Source organism: Serinus canaria, chromosome 8, assembly GCF_022539315.1.
Source record: "Serinus canaria isolate serCan28SL12 chromosome 8, serCan2020, whole genome shotgun sequence".
Lineage (NCBI taxonomy): Eukaryota > Metazoa > Chordata > Aves > Passeriformes > Fringillidae > Serinus > Serinus canaria.
This window is the reverse complement of record NC_066322.1, coordinates 25820426-25837512: the sequence shown is the minus strand read 5'-3', so window position 1 is coordinate 25837512 and position 17087 is coordinate 25820426. Positions and strand designations below refer to the sequence as shown.

The 17087-nt window shown below is 41.8% G+C and overlaps 2 protein-coding genes and 1 long non-coding RNA gene across 6 annotated transcripts in view; 1 reads left to right on the top strand and 2 right to left on the bottom strand.

The window, feature by feature from the left end:
• Nucleotides 1–8048, bottom strand: part of RABGAP1L (RAB GTPase activating protein 1 like) — a 226017-nt gene extending 217969 nt beyond the window's left edge. For all 3 annotated transcript variants that reach the window (XM_030226690.2, XM_050977169.1, XM_030226691.2), the window contains exon 1: nt 7949–8048. The gene's annotated coding sequence lies outside the window, so the exon portion shown is untranslated. The remainder of the gene's footprint in view (nt 1–7948) is intronic.
• Nucleotides 6759–8994, top strand: LOC108961831 (uncharacterized). 2 transcript variants are annotated; one of them, XR_007778036.1, is made up of 3 exons: nt 6759–7776; nt 8617–8750; nt 8840–8994. It is a non-coding gene; the product is annotated as an uncharacterized LOC108961831 (long non-coding RNA). The 2 variants fall into 2 exon arrangements; XR_001990203.3 differs by lacking the exon at nt 6759–7776 and adding an exon at nt 8232–8500.
• A 2060-nt stretch (nt 8995–11054) lies between these two features.
• The window catches only part of CCDC180 (coiled-coil domain containing 180), a 28352-nt gene continuing 22319 nt past the window's right edge, over nt 11055–17087 (bottom strand). Inside the window, exons 31-38 of the mRNA XM_050977691.1 lie at nt 16581–16647; nt 16253–16397; nt 15734–15894; nt 14778–14915; nt 13708–13819; nt 13370–13475; nt 12726–12864; nt 11055–11339 (exon numbers count right to left, since the gene is read on the bottom strand). Of these exons, the coding sequence (XP_050833648.1) occupies nt 11208–11339; nt 12726–12864; nt 13370–13475; nt 13708–13819; nt 14778–14915; nt 15734–15894; nt 16253–16397; nt 16581–16647 (1000 nt within the window). The 3' untranslated portion in view covers nt 11055–11207. The remainder of the gene's footprint in view (nt 11340–12725; nt 12865–13369; nt 13476–13707; nt 13820–14777; nt 14916–15733; nt 15895–16252; nt 16398–16580; nt 16648–17087) is intronic.

Genomic DNA, 17087 nt, shown 5'->3' with positions numbered 1-17087 from the left:
TGTTAGAAAACAAAGAAAAATAACACATACATACTTTTAAAATTATATTGTATTTGTTAAAAATATTAATAGACATTTGTATCTTTACAAATTTGTGTACTGCAATAGATCTGTGGATCTCAGCAAAATAATTTTGTCTAATTTCAGAAAAAAACCAGTAATATTTTGCATAGGCAATAGAAGTATAAATTACTATAGTACCAACTGTCTCACTGAAAGTAAGGTTAAAAGATTAAAATGACTGAAGTACAAACTGTCTTTCTTACTATGCTGAAATAGAAGATAACAAGACACCAGATTTCTGCAAAGTGCAGTAATCAAGTCAAAATATTTAAATTGATCATCTTTAAACTGTTTTCCACTGAAGGAACTTCAGAAAAGGCAGATTGCTACAGAATTTACAACCAAAACATTCAAACCCACCTGGAAAGATGCCACTCTGACACCACTGTGAAGCTCTAACAGCTCCTGAGTAATTGTACTCAGCAGAAAAGCAAAGCACTCTAATGTAACTACTTCTCAAATAAGCACTGTAGGGCAGAGAAGAGGAAATTCATTTCTGGTTAAAACAAAAACCAATCTACCAGAACAGGATTCATTTCCCTAAACAGTAGCCAAGATTATCAAAATTAACTATACAATTAATTTACACTTAAAGTTAATCCTTTGAATAAGGTTCTTGGACAAAGCCTCAACTCCCACTCTTTTTCCTTCCAAAACAAAAAATTAAGTCATATGCATGGACAACTGCAGCAGATCAGCATCTGCAATTTGCTTTCTATCCCCAAAAAATGTGGCTGTGTGACTTAAGGTACATACAACAGATATAACCTATTCAGAAAGGTCAGCAATACCTGAACTGAAAGCACAGCTACCTAACTTAGCTCAACGCCCTGAAAATCAGAGGTTGAAGCATCACTTACCACTGACAAGAAGTGTAACCTCAAGACTATCCCATAATGACTAAGTGGTGTCGTCTGGAAACTTGCACCATCACACCTTGCAATACAACATACAGAGGTTTTGTAGATTAAAGAATAAATAAATAAATAAACACACACACAAAATATAAGAGACATTCTGAGAGCTGTGTTTATTTATTTACCTGCAAGAGAAGACCACAGAGAGATTGGTCATGACCAAGTTTTATAGCACGTGCTGGAAAGGACTTTGTTGTCAGTCACATTCACACTGATTTCATTCCTCACCCGTGTCACTGATACACTGTATGACAGGAACCAACTTATTGCACTTCTAAGCCCAAGAGTGACATGGAAACCTTACTAAGCCATTTAGCAAACGGATTTCAAGACCCACTCTTAGATTCACTCACTGACTGAAATCCTGTTCTGACAGTTTACTGCTTCTAAAAACACCTTTCTCTTTCCTCTTCTCTGCCCTTTTACCTTTCCTTCTCCAGTTAGAAATCTTGTGGGAGATACCAAGAATTTCAGCAATTAGGACAGGAAGCTGTCCACCATCATTAGCAATGAGCTTTACTATTTAAGAGTTTGCCAGTAGCCTAATGTAAAATAAAAGATCACACATGAAGGCAAATGTGCAGACAATAATTTTACCATTAATTACCACAGTTACTGTGCACTGTTTTGCATCAAAGTGTAACTCCAAAATCTTTCTACTGCAGCAGAAAACACCTCAGATGCCCCAACCATGCTAAAAAGGGTATTTCTAGTCCACATAGACTAAAAATATCACCTATATTATCCACACCAAAGCCCTATTTGGACAGAGCAGCCGGACCAGTAACTGACATACCCAAGGTTTCACCTTGATACCACTGAATCCCCAGAACACCAGCACAAATCACAATTACACCAGTTAGGAAACTGTAGGATACATCAAGCACCTGCAGAAGGTTTAAACTAACCAAGAACTTGGTTTCAGATAGTCTGTCTATACAGATTGTAACTCAAGAACTCATTCCTTTACTTGTCTTGAATAAAAAAATGCTTCAATATCCAAAATTTTAGTTTAGCCCAATGATTTCTCAAATGGATTCATGCATCAACATAAAATAATTAACTGCAACTGGAAGCATTTATGTACAGATGGCATCAAATTTTTATCCACTCATCTTGCTGTTAAATATTGAAATTTTTTCAATGAAAGGGGAAGGGCATACTCTGAAGATGTACATTTCTACATGGAGTTAGTTATTTTAGTGATGGGGGAAGAAAATGAATTTAAAAAAATAAGATACGTGGATAATTTTTCTCATTGCTTTGTCTCCTTGGTACAAATTGCACTCTACATCTCAGGCAGGGCTTACCCCATTATACAAGAGCTTGATACTGCTTGCTGTTTGTTTAGGGGGAACTGAAATCTTCCTTGAACCACAACAAGCTGAGTTAGAATCATCCATTAACCAACACTTCAACTAACTTTGAAGTTTTACATATTTACAGATACACAAGTTTTGATCTTTGCTTCACAAGCACCCAGCAGGCAGATGCTGGAGAAGCTACCCAAGAGCAGCCCAAAGACACAGCTTTAGGATGGCATTAGGAAAAATCAAATTGGCAGCAAAAGGAAAGGCTCTCCTTGCTCAGTGGAAGAAGTCACCTGTTAACAAAGTACATGGAAAAGGATGATATACATGCAACTTTTCTGCCTCAGTTTTCACTGGCAAGGTCCACTCAGAGACCTTCCAGACCCCTGAGTCCAGTAGCACAGTAGGACTCTGCTGGAGGGAGAAGTCCCCTCCAAAAGAGAAAGATGAAGTTTGGAAGCACTTCAGGAAATTGGAAATAAACAATCTCTGTAAGCAGATGGGCTATATGTAAGAATCCTGAGGGAGCTGGCCAGTGCAGCTGATCTATCACACTCTACCACTTTTTAAAAGGCCATAAGACCGTGAGAGGCTCCTTCAGACAAGAAAAAAGATCAATATCACAACCAATTTCAAGAGCAAGGAGGAGGATCCAGGCAACCACAGATCAGCCAGCCTAACCTAAGTCCATGAGAAGATTTATAGAGCAAATCCTCCTGGAAGGCATCTCTCTGCTCAAGGAGCACAGAAAGATAACAGGGAATAGCCACCATGGATTTAACAAGCACAAGTGATGCCTGAAGAACACAAGAGCTTACTGCAAGGAGATGACTGCTTAGCAGAGTATGGAAGAGCACAGAACACAGAAAGCCAGTAACAGTCTCCCACAGGATCCCTACAGCCAAACTGGTGAGACAGGCATGGGGTAAGGAAGCAGAGAGGTGCTTGGGAATTTGCCTGGACTGCTGAGCTGAAAGAACAGCCACCAGCTGTACCAAGCTCCATCCAAGCAGTTGCAATGGCATCCCCTAGGGATCACCTGGATGAAAGCAGCAGTACCATCCTATGTCTTTAGGAATCACCTAGACTCTGGGACAGGCTGCATCCTCAGGAAGTTTCCAATGACACCCAAGTGCGAGGAGTGGTCAGCTCCACTCAGACCAGGACAGGCTGCAGAAAGGCACCTTGTGAAGTTCAGTGAAGGCAAGTGCTGGGTCCTGTATCAGTGGCAAAACAACATCCTGTAACAAGACAGGCTGAACACGAACTAGACAAAGACTCACTTTTTCAGAAAAGTATTTGGAGATCCCAGGAGACAAAACTGTGAAAACAAGTCAGCAGTTCATGCTCATTGCAAAGGCAGCTGAGCACAGTGTGGGCTGGATGCAGGAGTCCAGGCAGGAGGTCCAGGGAAGGATCAGTCCCGTCTGTTGAGCACCTGTGAGTCCATGTCTGCAGTGCAGCCAGGTCTGGCTCCCTGGTGCAAGACTCACACAGACACTCTGGAGCATGTCCAGTGGCCAAGCTGGCCAGATGGCAGGAGCACATGGTGTACAATGAGAGGCTGCACAATCTGCTCAAGAAAAGAGCTCTAAAGAATCCTTATTACTGTCAGCTCTCTAATGAAAGGCTGAAGAAGAGAGAACTGGACTCTTCTGGATGACAGGCACTGACATGTTAAGAGGCAACTGACACAAGTTGGAAAGTAAATTTCAACTACCTTAAAGGGAGGGAGGAAATAAAAAATCACTGAGTGCAGTCAAATGTGGAAATAGATTGCCCAGAAAGGTGTTAAAGGCTGGAACAATCTTATCTAAATTATTCCTGCTTTAATATATGCAGGGAGCTGGATTAGATGACCTCCAGAAGCCCCTTCCAACCTAAATGACTCTCTTTTAGGAATTTACTATTTGACCTACCAATTATTCTATATTAGAAATTTTCCTTCAGCAGGTTTTGCATCAGGTTTATTACTTTGAATAATGTGTTTCAAAATTCCAGTTTTCCTGTACATACAGTCAGCCTGCACCCAGTGTTGTACACAGAAATGTACGTATCTCTTATCTTCTTGCCCTTAGAACTTCTTCCTTTTGTACTGCTGGGCTTCCCCCACAAACAGGGAACTTGTTTTCAGCATCAGAAAAATTCTTGCACTTTTAAGTTTACCTGATCTAAAAAAATCCACACCTTCTTCAATATTCTGGCTCATGATACAGGGGTGACAAGAGTAGGAAAGCAGATGGCTGTGGTGGATCTCACTATGGCAAAAGCTACTTTTTCCCTCTGACCACTTAAAAGCATTAAAAAGATACTTCTGCTACTCTTTCCAAAGAGTAAGAAATATTCCATGAAAGACACAATCTAACATGTCTTCCACAAGGGCCCTACTCACCTTTCAGAGCAATCTATTTTACTAAGCAGATTTTGGTGCCCCATTTATGTATTTATGTTCTGTTTACAAACAGTCACACCCACAAACTAGTTTGTCAGCATCACAAAGTCCCCTCTGGGAACACTCCTGACAGCAAATTTAAATAAACACCTTAGAAGCCACAGAGCTTTTCTAATAATCTACACATTGGTTTTGTTTCTCTTTAAAGTTAAGAATACAGGAAAAAGGTGAAATAAATAATTTTCAAATATGTCAGTCTTTTTTATGGACTAGGACTCCATCAAAGAACAAAGAATACCTTCACCAATCCAGGTTACAATGGCTCCTTCAACAGCTGTACCAGGGTAATAGAGTAAGATTGAGACTGGAACAAATTGCCAAAGGTATGAATTTCGAAAAACACATCTTCTCAAAATATACTTGAAAACAACTTAACCTTCACTAAAAGGACACCTTCAGGAAGCCCAATGTTAATGCCTGAAAGGTGCATTTTAATTCTTACTTAATAGGTCAAGATTAAAATTCATGGGGAGAAACTGGGAATTATTACAGGAATGATTAGTGTAGCTGATGGCCCAAAGAGCAAACAAACCTTCCATGGTGTATTTCCACACATTTTTGCATCCTTTTTGTTAAAAGTGCCCTTTTTTTTCTTTTAATACCAAGATCAAGAGTGCCAGTAAAACCTATCAGTCCATGGGGTGCATAAAATGAGTATAATCCCATGACAAATTAATCTAAACTAGAAATCAGAAAGTGTGTAATTACTAAGGTCAGTCAAGTTTGAAATAGCCTTCCTATTACAGCAGAGGTAATAGCAATATACAACTAATCATTTTTAAATTAGAGCTGAATAAATTTACAAAACCCCCTAACAATGCCGAGATCACTCCCTGAAACTAAGAACTCTCCAAAAAGTTCAGAAAGCAGAACAGATGAACAAAGGAGAGAGAAGAAAACCACAGCAATTTCTGTGGGCCCATGGAAGAACACAGACACACAGATGGCTCTTGAGTCCATTTAATGTTGTAAAAAGCCAATAAAAAATTACACCATGCCTTCATAATCAATATAAGACAGTCTTGGCAGAGAAAAAAAAGGCCACCACCCTTACTATCATTGCCACCTTCACCACAAGTCAATCAAACCCACAAAGTAGGTTCTGCCATTAACTGAGTGACTATAGAGGCATGTCCCAGCTAAGGACATCACCACACCTGAGACTGTTCCACTCTCTCCCCTACCAACACTCAACTTCCTCCTCTGGACTGAGCCAATGTTCACATGGCCAGGCAAGAGCTGGGTTAGGAAGTTGTTGTAATCAGAGTACCTCAGGGAACGAAAAAAAAAGAAGAAATAGAAGTACATCTTTTCAACCAGATTAGTTCTTTTTACTCACTTCCTGGCTGTGGAAGTCCCTTTAATGAGAGAAGAGAAGGAGCAGCCACAATGCAGGCTGTCTTGAAATGCTAGGGAGTACACCAGGAACACAAGAGAGCCACATTATAAACTTGATCTTTTTGCAATCCCCTGACTAACAGCACCACAACTTAATCTGTGAATCACTTTTTAAAGAACTGAATGCTATTTTTAACAAAGCAATATATTTCCCTGTAGCCATTTTAAAAGAAACACTGCAGAGCAATTTTTACAGTTCTCATCTGTACAGCCAAGCTGTTCATAGTCCCCGAGCCCTTTTGGAAAAAAAGCAGTTATTTAAAAAATCAAATAAATAAGACAAAACTAACCCAGCATGATTTTCCAGCTCTGCCTAAAAGAGAAGGAAGTAGTGGAAAGCTCTGTCACTCATGAGTTTTGGGGTTCATCACCTGGTGCTGGCTCCCCTCCAGACACTCACTGGCAGCATTCTTACAACACTTGAGTCAATTTGTGCTTACTGTAACTGTATTTGTAGTCTTTTCAAGATTAAACTACAAAGTAAGTGATTAATAATGTAATTGTTACCATCTAACACACATAAAGAGGTAGCTACAATCCTACTTAAAACCTAGACAGAGGCATAATTTGCAGAACCAACCTTATAGGCCCAGTAAAACTTCATACAATCTGGAGGCAGGCTGGTCTGACAGGCAGTCAGGATTTGGCTTGTATCATAGAGGTTTGGTTAAATGAAGCCACAGCACCTTTTCTGCACTTAAAGGGATAACAAAATGTTTCCTGCACCATCAACAAGACATCTCTGTGGAAACTGAAAGCACACCTGCCCTTCTGAAAGTTTTAGCTGAAAAACCACATGGTTGTGAGACTAGAGCTCGACAGGGATAGAGACAAGCACTGCTTACCTAAGCAAGTTATTTCTTAATTGTCACTAGATTTTTTCTCTGTTTTAAAGAAGAACTGACATTCTGAATCTTTTTTCCCCCCCTCTTAGGCCCACGATAGATGGATACAGCTGTGAAATGTGGTAGGATATGCCTTATTCACAGCACTAGCAAACCAAGCACTGGTGGCAACACAGCTTCCAGAGAGTGACAGCAGGAGCAAAGTACACCCGACACTGCAGGAACTTATCCAGGAGGAGAGTCAGCAAGTCCATTTCCTTCACTGCCGTCCCTGCTTCAGATGATATCAGCAGGCTTTCAAATACTTTTATCTAAAGACAAGAATTTTGTACCAGCTTACGGGCCGGGAGAGAGTGGAAGAGGGCTTAAAAAATAAACCACCAGAAATGAAACAAACAACCAGGGGAAAATAGAAAAAAAAAAAAGGAAAAAGACAACCAGCCCAAAACAAAACATAACGTAGATGAAATTGAATGAAATTGAATGAAATTGAATGAAACTGACGCATGCAGACGGCACGGATTTAGGACAGTAGTTTGCTAGTCTGGGCTCTTGGGAAGTGACTTCACTTTTCCCGCGGAGGAGGCAGGGAGATAAACGCTTCCACAGCGCTCTCGCATTCCTGACCACGAAAACAACTTTATTTTTTCAATCCTGCACTGTGCTCCAGCTCCTCTCCTCCCGGAGCGCCACTGCCCAGGGAACTCCACGGGCATAGACAAACACCAAATAACACGGACCGGCGGGACCGCCGCCCCGGGGGCCCGCGGCCAGCGGAGGAGCCACCTCAGGTCAGCGGGCACTATCTATCCCCCGTCACACGGGCTGGGCCGGCGGCTCCCTCTCCTCCCGCGCCCGTTCTCCTGCGGGAGCGGCGACCTCCCCGCCTGCGCCCCTCATGACACCCGCTCCGCTCCGCTCGCCCCGGCGGGGCAGGCCCGGGACAGTGTCGCGATCTCTCACCGGTGCAGCCGGGCCGTCCTCCCCGCGCTGCCGCTGCCTCCAGCCCGGCGGGGCCGCGCAGCCGCCTCAGGGCCGGGACAGCGTCGCCCACATTCCGGCGGCGAGAGGGCGGGCGGGTGCGCGCGCACGGCTGACACGGCGTGAGGGCGGGAGGGAAGGAGGGACGGCGGAGGGACGGCGGCAGCTCTCGGCAGCGACGGCCCCGCCGGCAGCCCGGGCAGTGCGGGGGGCGAGCGGCTCCGCCGCCGGCCCGGCCCGGCTTGCTGTCGGTGTTGAAGTCTTGTGCGGCCCCAGGGGAGTGCCCCTTCTGGGACACCATTATAGAATGGTTTGGGTTGGAAGGGCGCTTAAAGACCATCTCATCCCACCCTCCTGCCATGGGCAGGGACACTTTCCCCTAAGGCAGGTTCCTTCGAGCTCCGTCCAGCCTGGCCTTGGACACTTCGGGGGATGAGGCAGCCACAGCTTCTCTTGGCAACCTCTGGCAGGGCCTCACTACTCTCACAGGGAGAAATTTGTTCCCAGTATCTAATCTAACCCTGCTCCCTAGTGGTAAGCAATTCTGGGTCCTTTAACTACATGCTGTTGTAAATTCTCCCTGTAAGTTCCCTTCAGGTACTGAAAGGCCACACTGCCTTCTCTTCACCCCAAAGCCTTCTCTTTTCCAGGCTGAACAATCCCAACTCTGTCAGCCTTTTATCACAGCAGAAGTGCTCCATCCCCCCGACCATCCTGGTGCCTTCTCTGGATACTCCAACAGGTCCGTGTTCCTCCTCTGCTGGGACCCCAGAGCTGGAGGCAGGTGAGGTCTCACCTGAGCAGAGGGGCAGAATCTTCCCCTCTGCTGCTGCCCATGCTAATTTTGATAAATGCTTCTCTCCCACCTGTCAGAAAGCATCCAGCAGGCACTGAAACGTGTCAAAATCCTCACCCACAACTGAAGGACAATGGAATGAACCTATAAATCATGGTGCTCTTTGGCAAAATGAATTAAGCTTGCCTTCACATTTTGTACCCTGGTCTTGCCAAGTGGGGTAGATGTGTTTGCTCGGTGGTTTGGTGTGGTTAAACAAATATTTAAAAAGTAAATATCTATGCTTAATTAAGTATCACCATTGTTTATGTTGAAATAAAGTATGTTTAAATTACGACAGCTTGTCTTGTTGGGTTGTGTGTGAAACAAATTAATATTTAAATTACCCACAGCATCTATACAGCTTGTCTGTGTTCTCCCCATTTCAGATGCGGTTCAGCAAAATCTTAAGGAATTCAGGTCACAGCCTTCAGTAAAACAACTTTAGCATAAAAGCCAGTGGGCTGTGTCCTTTTGCCCCTGAGAGAGCCAGACTGCCCCTGTGGACGTTGATTTTAGGCTGTTTTCTTGTCACTGGCGTCGAGAGGTTTGTTTGTTACATGGTCTTTTTTGAGCTGAACTGTCATAAAAAAGCCTGTCTCAAAGGCAAGCAGGCAAAGGAGAGCATTTCACAGAAAAAAAGAAAAAAAAAAAGCAAAACCAGACTCTCTGGCCAGCTCCCCATTTAAGAATTCTTATTATAGTTTAGAAATTGTGTAAATTCAATTGCCTCCAGATTACTTTTATCCCACCATGGGTTCAGATAAACCACAAAAGCATAGTGAAAGCAGAAGAATTCAGAGAGAGGAAGAAAATTATTTTAATGACTATGGCAGTAGAGAAATAGTAAGAAGAGAGTATCCCTGGTACTGCACCCAGGCACTGCACACTGGTGTATGAATGTGAGCAATAAACAGGAGGAACAGAAAATCCACACAAGGCAAGGCAAGAAGGGATGAGGCAAAGGGGCAAGGGAAGGACAGGAAAAGGCAATGGCATGGAGGGGCAAGGAAAAGCCAAACAAGAGGGGCAAAACAGGGCAAGGGCAGGCAAAAGAGGGGCAATGAAAGGCAAGGGGAAAGGCAACAGCAAGTTAAGGCAAGGCAAAGAAATAAAGGTGGGAGGTCGGCAAGGGATAGGCAAAGGAAGGAAAGCAAAGGCAGGATAATGGAGGGAGGGAAAAGGCAGTGGAGGGGGAAGGAAGGCAAGGCAGAGGCAAAGCAAGGAAGGGAGGGGCAATGAAAGGAAAATGAAAGCAAGGTGAGGGAGAGGTAGGCAAGAAAGGGCAGTGGAGGGGATGGTAAAGCAAGGGAAGCAAAGAAGGGGCAAGGCAAGGAAAGACAAGGGAAAGGAAAGAGTGCAGTAAAGCAAGAGTGGAGCATGGGATGGGCAAAGAAAGGAAAGTGAACATAAAGCAAGGGAGGGGCAAGGGCAGGCAATGCAAGAGGGGTCATGGCAGGGCAAGGATAGGCAAGGCAGAGGAAGTGCAAGGTAAGGGATGGGCAAAGGAAGGAAAACAAATGCAAAGCAAGGGATGGGCAAGGAAAAGGCAACACAATGGAGGGGCAAGGCAAGGGAGGGGCAAGATGGAAGCAAGGAAAAGCAGGGAGGGGTAAGTCAGAGGGTCAAGGTAAAAAAAGTCAAGGCCAGGCAAGGGAGTGGCATAGGAAGGGTGAGTCAATACAAGGCAGGAAAAGGGAAAAGAGAGGGGAAAGAAAGGGGCAAGAGAGGAGCAAAGGATAGCAAGGAAAGTATGGGGTAACAGAGGGGCAAGGCAAAGGAGGGGAAGGCAAGGCAAGGCAAGAGAGGGACAGGTAAGGCAAGGCAACGGAGGAGCAGGCAAGGCATGGCAATGAAAGAAAGTGGGAGGCAAGGGTAGGCAACACAAGGTAGGAGAGACGAGGCAAGGAATGGGGAGGGTAAGCAAGTCAAAGCTTGTTTAATCAAGACAACATAAAATGTGTATCTTCCTCAGGCTGGTCATCTCCAGTCAGAGGTCTCAGTGCAGAGGTGCTTGGCACAGGGGCCTTGATGCCAGGGAGCTTTGTTAGGGACAGTTCTCTTTCATGCCTTGGGAAGTTTTCAGACCAAACCAGCTCTCAGGGGCAAAATTGCAACAAAATCCTGTAAACTCTGCTAATAAATATGCATTAAGTGCCCTTGCACAGAGGGTTCATGTGCACAAACAGATGATACTGAAAGCCAAACCAGGTGGTTATGTAAAGATGAGTGTAGTAGTAGTCTTAAGCCTGAACATGAAGAAACGAGTGGTAACATGGCAAAACAAACAAAAAGGCAAAATGAGCTTTTTTCAATGCAGCAGATTAATAAGATAAAAATTATCAGTGACATTCATACAAATTTTTTCAATTTACACCAACAAAGCTCAGCAAAATTTGACTGATCTCAGATGTAGAGTCTCTTGATCTTGCGGACAGATTCTTCCCACCAATCACTCCAACGCTGAATTGCCAGCAGCTGATCTGCACTTTCTTCCTTGATCTGGGCAAACAGCTGTTCAACTTTACTTTTGTATTTCTGTATAAAAAACCCCAACAATTGAGGACAAAATTAGTAGTGATGAAATATATTTTTATTTGCCTAAATCCAGGTCCTGATCCATTATGTCAGAAGACTGCAGAGAGGCCACTTATTTTTTGCCTTTGAGAATATAACTAATATGAATAATTAATTATTAGCTGTGTTCCTTCTGTGGTTTTTTTTAAAGACTTCTGAAATTAAATTATCAGCAATATTTAAATTTTGCTCAAATGCAAGACCTTCATCTCACTTCTATTAGTTCTGAAGAGTAAGGAGTTGCCTTCTCTCAAGACAACACAGAATGCACTCAGGCTCTTGCTGGAACTTTTTAACTCAAAAGTATGAACTGAACTATTACAAAACTGCTAAAAAGTAATTTCCTCTAGACAGAAGCTTGTAGACCACCATAAAAACCTCAAGGCACTTTATTATTCTTAAAGAGTCCATGCTCCAAAACATAAAGTACTGTGTTTTTAATGCAACACACATGTAGGAAAATACTTCTGTGGTGTGCATGCATTTTATATCCAATCCTTTTATCCAACCATTTGTATCCAAACATCCACATTCCCTTCAAATCTGTGCTGTAAACAGGTTCCTAGGCACCAGAACTAGATGCATAAAACACACATGCAAATTGATAGTTTTGATGGCATTTGCCATCATTGACAGTACATTTTACATTCCCATATTAAAAGCAGATATTTAAAAAAAGTTAATTTAGTTCAGTGGGAGTACAATTACTTCCAGGTCAGATGCATAAAGACATCTCCAAGTGATTTAACATAAAAATATTCTCCTAACAGCTGAGCACTTCAGTTTTGAGAACCATTGTCTGTGCCAGTCAGAGGCAGAGTTGTCTGCATTCTTTTAACAGACTCAGTAAAGAAAGAGTGATTATTTTGATGGTGGAAACAGTCATCTGTGATAGTTGTGGATAAAAGACAGGTATGAATTATTTTACAGCTCTTCACCTTTTATGGGAAAATCAGCTTTTATGATCTAAGGCTGGACCTATAGGCTTCAGAAAGAAAGCTGAGTGAAAACAAGCAGGACTGCAATGGCACTGGGGCACAGCTGCTTTTGGAACTATGATGCTGCCAAAATGCAGTGTCCTGTTTCTGACACCATCCATGTTTCTCTGCTGAAACAATTCCCCTTTGTCATGTCTCTGAATGAGAAGACTCCATGAGGAACCAACCCAGCCTGCTTCTGACAGCATCACGAAGAAATGGACATGAGAAAGGATTCCTTCACACAGATAACATGGCCTTCAGATCAGCAAACACTGTGTACTTTAAAAACTTACACACACAGCTAAGATTCTGTAATTGTCTTCTTAAAAAACCAAACCCACTCAAGAGTCCTTCTCCACAGACCCACCTTGTATGCAGCTTGTCTTGCATCCACCACTGCCAGATGGCCCAGGGTGGTCTTAGCTGTTGAAACTGATGCAGTTCCTCTGCAGAGAATATAGTCTGGAGTGTCAGGAACAGAAGTCTCGGGTATGCCTGGCCAAGACCTATAAAAAACCAAACCAACCAAATCAAACTCATGAGAAAAGAAGTTAGAAAAGAGAACAGATCATACTAATTCAAGTTACTTGGGTTAAGGTGCCAAAGATCAATGCTATTTTTTTTCCTACAAAAGGTTTACCCTAAAAACATCTTTGTTTAGTATAACCAACTGTTCTTTCAAAGCATCAGGATCTCTCCACAGTATAGAATTAATTTCTTCTGAATGACAATACACAGATTATTCATAGATCTGAATGTAATGAATTGATAACTAGTGACAAACAAGTGGCATAGCAAAAGCAGTGACATGGTATTGTTTTACACTTTAATTTGCAATTCTTTCTTTAAAATCATTTACCCACTCAAACTACCCCATTACTAGTTCAATGACATTACTAATGATGAGCTGCAGTTTCAACAAGTGCAGCAAAAAACTATCAGGACAGGGCTGGTTATGAGTTCAGAGCAGAGGAATCAGACAGAACAGTGTGCAGTATCTCCAAATACTACCTCCTTCCTCGTTTGACTAAGTGTTGAACTTTGGAGGTTCCTGGAGGAAGTTCAGTTTGTTCACGACACAATAAAGTTGGCATCTTCTCTGTGGGTATTTCAGTTCCTGGGAGGTAAGAGAAGATGTGCTCAGCAGAAACAAAACAATGTCGGGAATACAACTGTTTTGGATTGAGTGCTCTTCACACTCAAGAAATAGCTTTGCATGCTTTATTATGCAAATCTTTTAATTTAAATCAAATAATCTTAATATCAAAACCTCCTCTTCCTAGGGACAGACTGCTGCAATCTTTGACAAGGGAGAGGAGGCCTGAACAAGCAATCTCTTCTTTTCTTACCTGCTACTTTTACATCATCAACAGCGATTGTTTCATCTAGTTCCAGCAGGAGCTTTTCAGTGAGGGCAGCCAGTGCAGAAAAAAAGCTCTGAGCACATTCAGCAACACAATCCTGTTGCAACATTGGAGACAAGTGAGAAGAATTCCTTTGATAATTCGATCTCCTCTCCTTTTAACTTGGCTCAGAAAGACTACACAAATATCAAAACCTGGCATTCTGCAGAAGGTGCAGATAACAGACATAAGACATAAAAAGGTCTTAAAGTGTCTCTGCAGTATTCTTAACATTGCCTGATTATCTAAAGATTAAAAAACTGTAGAGTTTTGAGTACAGGTACCTAGTAGTTACACATTTGGGTTACACGTGGTATGAGAAGATCATTCTGGCATTCAGGTACTTTGGGTGGAAGTGCTTAGCCCAGGTGTTACTCAATCAGGATATTTGGGTTTCTGTGTCTGTATGCAGAGCTAGGAGTAGAAGGAGATACTATGGAATTTAAAATACCAGTACTCTGCTGACATTGTAGGATTTGGAGTAAGTGGCTAAACAACAGGCTTTAATGCTGGGGAACCAACCTTCAATTAACCGAGGGGACTAAGGGGGAAAAGTATTTTGATTCCTGAATCTCTCCTGTAGATTCAGCTTATTTCAGTTCTTAATCTTATGTAGAAAAGTGTCATTATTTGCACTGATGAAATGCACAGAGAAGAAACCCTTCCAGGCATCTGTTATCTGGAAGTAAGAGAACTAACCAGAGCAGGTCACCACCACAGCCAATACTCCTCCCCACCATTAAGCTCACAGCCAGTAGATTCTATGAATGATATAAAATATCAGTAAGTTTCAGAATGTATCTAAGCAGCTGTATGTGTGCAGATGTATTTATGTCTATATTGATCTAATGCTGACAATGCATCACTTAAAATACAGCAATATATGAACAGGATTGCTTAAAACTGAAAAAAAAATTTAAGTTTCCTTTGGAAGAGGAGGAAAAATGTATCCAAAATACACCCTTCTTTCCAAATACAACATTTAAGTTCACACTAAGCAAGGGCTTTACAATTACCTGCAGCATCTTTGTGTTGAGGTGAACACCATCAGTTTGCTCTTTTTGCCTTTTTATTTCCTCTTGGCACAAAGCCTCCAGCTGAAGGGAGTTATTTGGATGTCCTAGGGAGTAATGTAATTTTCTCCGGTGCACAGTCTTTTAGCAAGTATGGAAGAAAGAAATGCCTTCAGTAAAGAATATACTGGGAGTCATAAAGAAGAAGAAGTAAACCACAAACATTTTCTATAAAGGTATTCAGAAAGACAAGGAAAGTGGAGCTACTTCTTGGCTGTCTGGATATAAGCTTTGCAGTGCAATATACACCAAATTGCATCTCTGCTGGCCTCTGGTCTCACTTGGGGATTCATTTTCAACAAAAAATCCTCATCATCTTTTCCACCACATGGTAAGTAAAGTATTTTTTATATCTCTATATTTGTAATTTTAACATTTCTATATTTGTAATTTTTACCTAATTTTTAATACTCAGACACAATCTCAAGACACTGGAGACTTTTCTCTGTGATCTCCATAATGATTCTGATCTCAGTTCTGATATTACTTGACAAAATATGCCTCTTTTATGAATGATGGTAAATATAGTATTTCATTATCCTTGCATCACAGTTCTTACAGAGGAGTGCACCCATACATAGGAGCTGTCTGGCCATACTCCAAGGTCACAGCCCTCACAGAGTTGACAATCCTAGTGTAAGATGACAGGCAGAGCTGAGAAGATTAGAAAGAGGCAGCCCAGTGCTGGAAGCTGGGAGAGGAGGGACAGAGTTCCACAAAAGCCAAAGCTTCCAGGAGAACTAAGCAGACTAAGTGCAAACACAGAAAACTCTATATGTGGTCAGCTCAGCAGAGAGTGATGAAGCAAACAGTGAGATGAGAAAAAGAAAATGTTATCACTCTGATGCACCTACCATGGGTTACACTAGAAAGCATTCCAGAATGTCCACAATACATACCTTCATATCTTCCCAATCTTTCAGCTGTCTGTTGAAGAGATGCTGAATTTGACCAGTAAAAGAGCTGAGTTTCTGCTCATGTTCTCTTAAAAGACTTTCCACGACCAGTTGGGAAACAGAAGAGAGATCCTCCTCAAACCACTTCAGCTGATCCCGAAATTCTTTTTGGAAAAGACAGGGCGTGCATGTGACACAAACAGCCTGGAATTTTCTCTCACAGAGATTGTGTCCCTGACATTCTTTTTTCTAGGCACAATGCTTTGAGAAACATACACTTGCTCAAAGATGTGACTTTGTACAGGGCTTTTAACTTAGTCAAGTGCTTCTGCTATGCTTTTTGTAGCTGATAACACATACAAAAAGAATATTGGCTCAATTTCCAGTAAAGTCAGCTGGAGTTTTTCCACTGAGTGTGATGGATTATGACAACAATGTAATTCTTGGTCACTGCAATTTTCACCTTACATACTAAAAAATTACATACACAAGAAAATGCAAGTCTTAACTAAATGAATTTACCACTAAGACAGAAATTGTAGTAATCATCTGTCTGCCTTTGGTATGAGAGTAGTTTCACTCTGAGCATTTCTGCCCAATGTTCAAATGTGTCTGGCAGATCTTCAAACATTCCCAAGTAAGGATTCTTCTTGTCTCCATAGAACTCCTGCAGAAGGGAAAGATGAACCAGAAAAATGTTGATAACACATTTTAACACATCACATCTAGATAAATAATAGTAGAAGAAGAAAGGGAAATTTCTGGAGTCTACCAAATACTGAAAGAAGCAAATAATTTGTCTGACACAGGAGTACAGCAGAACTTACTAAAGAACATGACATTTCCTTACCTCACCAAGGCAGAGCAAGGTGTTGTTACCATTCCAGAGAATATTCATAATAATCCCCTTAAAAGTACTGAAAACAAAACAACAACAACAAAAAAAACCAACAACAACAAAAAAAAAAAAAGTAAAAATTTAAAAATATCACCACACTGTTAAATAATCATACTGGCAATATTCACTGTTTTTCAAGTATTTTGTTCAGGTTAATTTTAGTACATTTTTTGAAGTATGGACAAACTAATGTTCAGAATGCCTAAGAACCTTCCCCCACATTAGCACAGCTTCTCTTCATATGCAGCCAGGACAAGGGGCTATTGTAATTGCTCACTGGAGAGCACTGCCATGTCACTGTCACAAAAAAGCAATCTTAGCCAAATTCCTGTGCCCAAAGAGCTTACCACGCATTTTAGATAAAGCAAAAATATTTCAAGGTGGGTCCAGCTGTTTACTGGAATTATTTTGAAACACAGTATGGAACAAAATTCCCAAACATTTTAAGCATTAATTTGA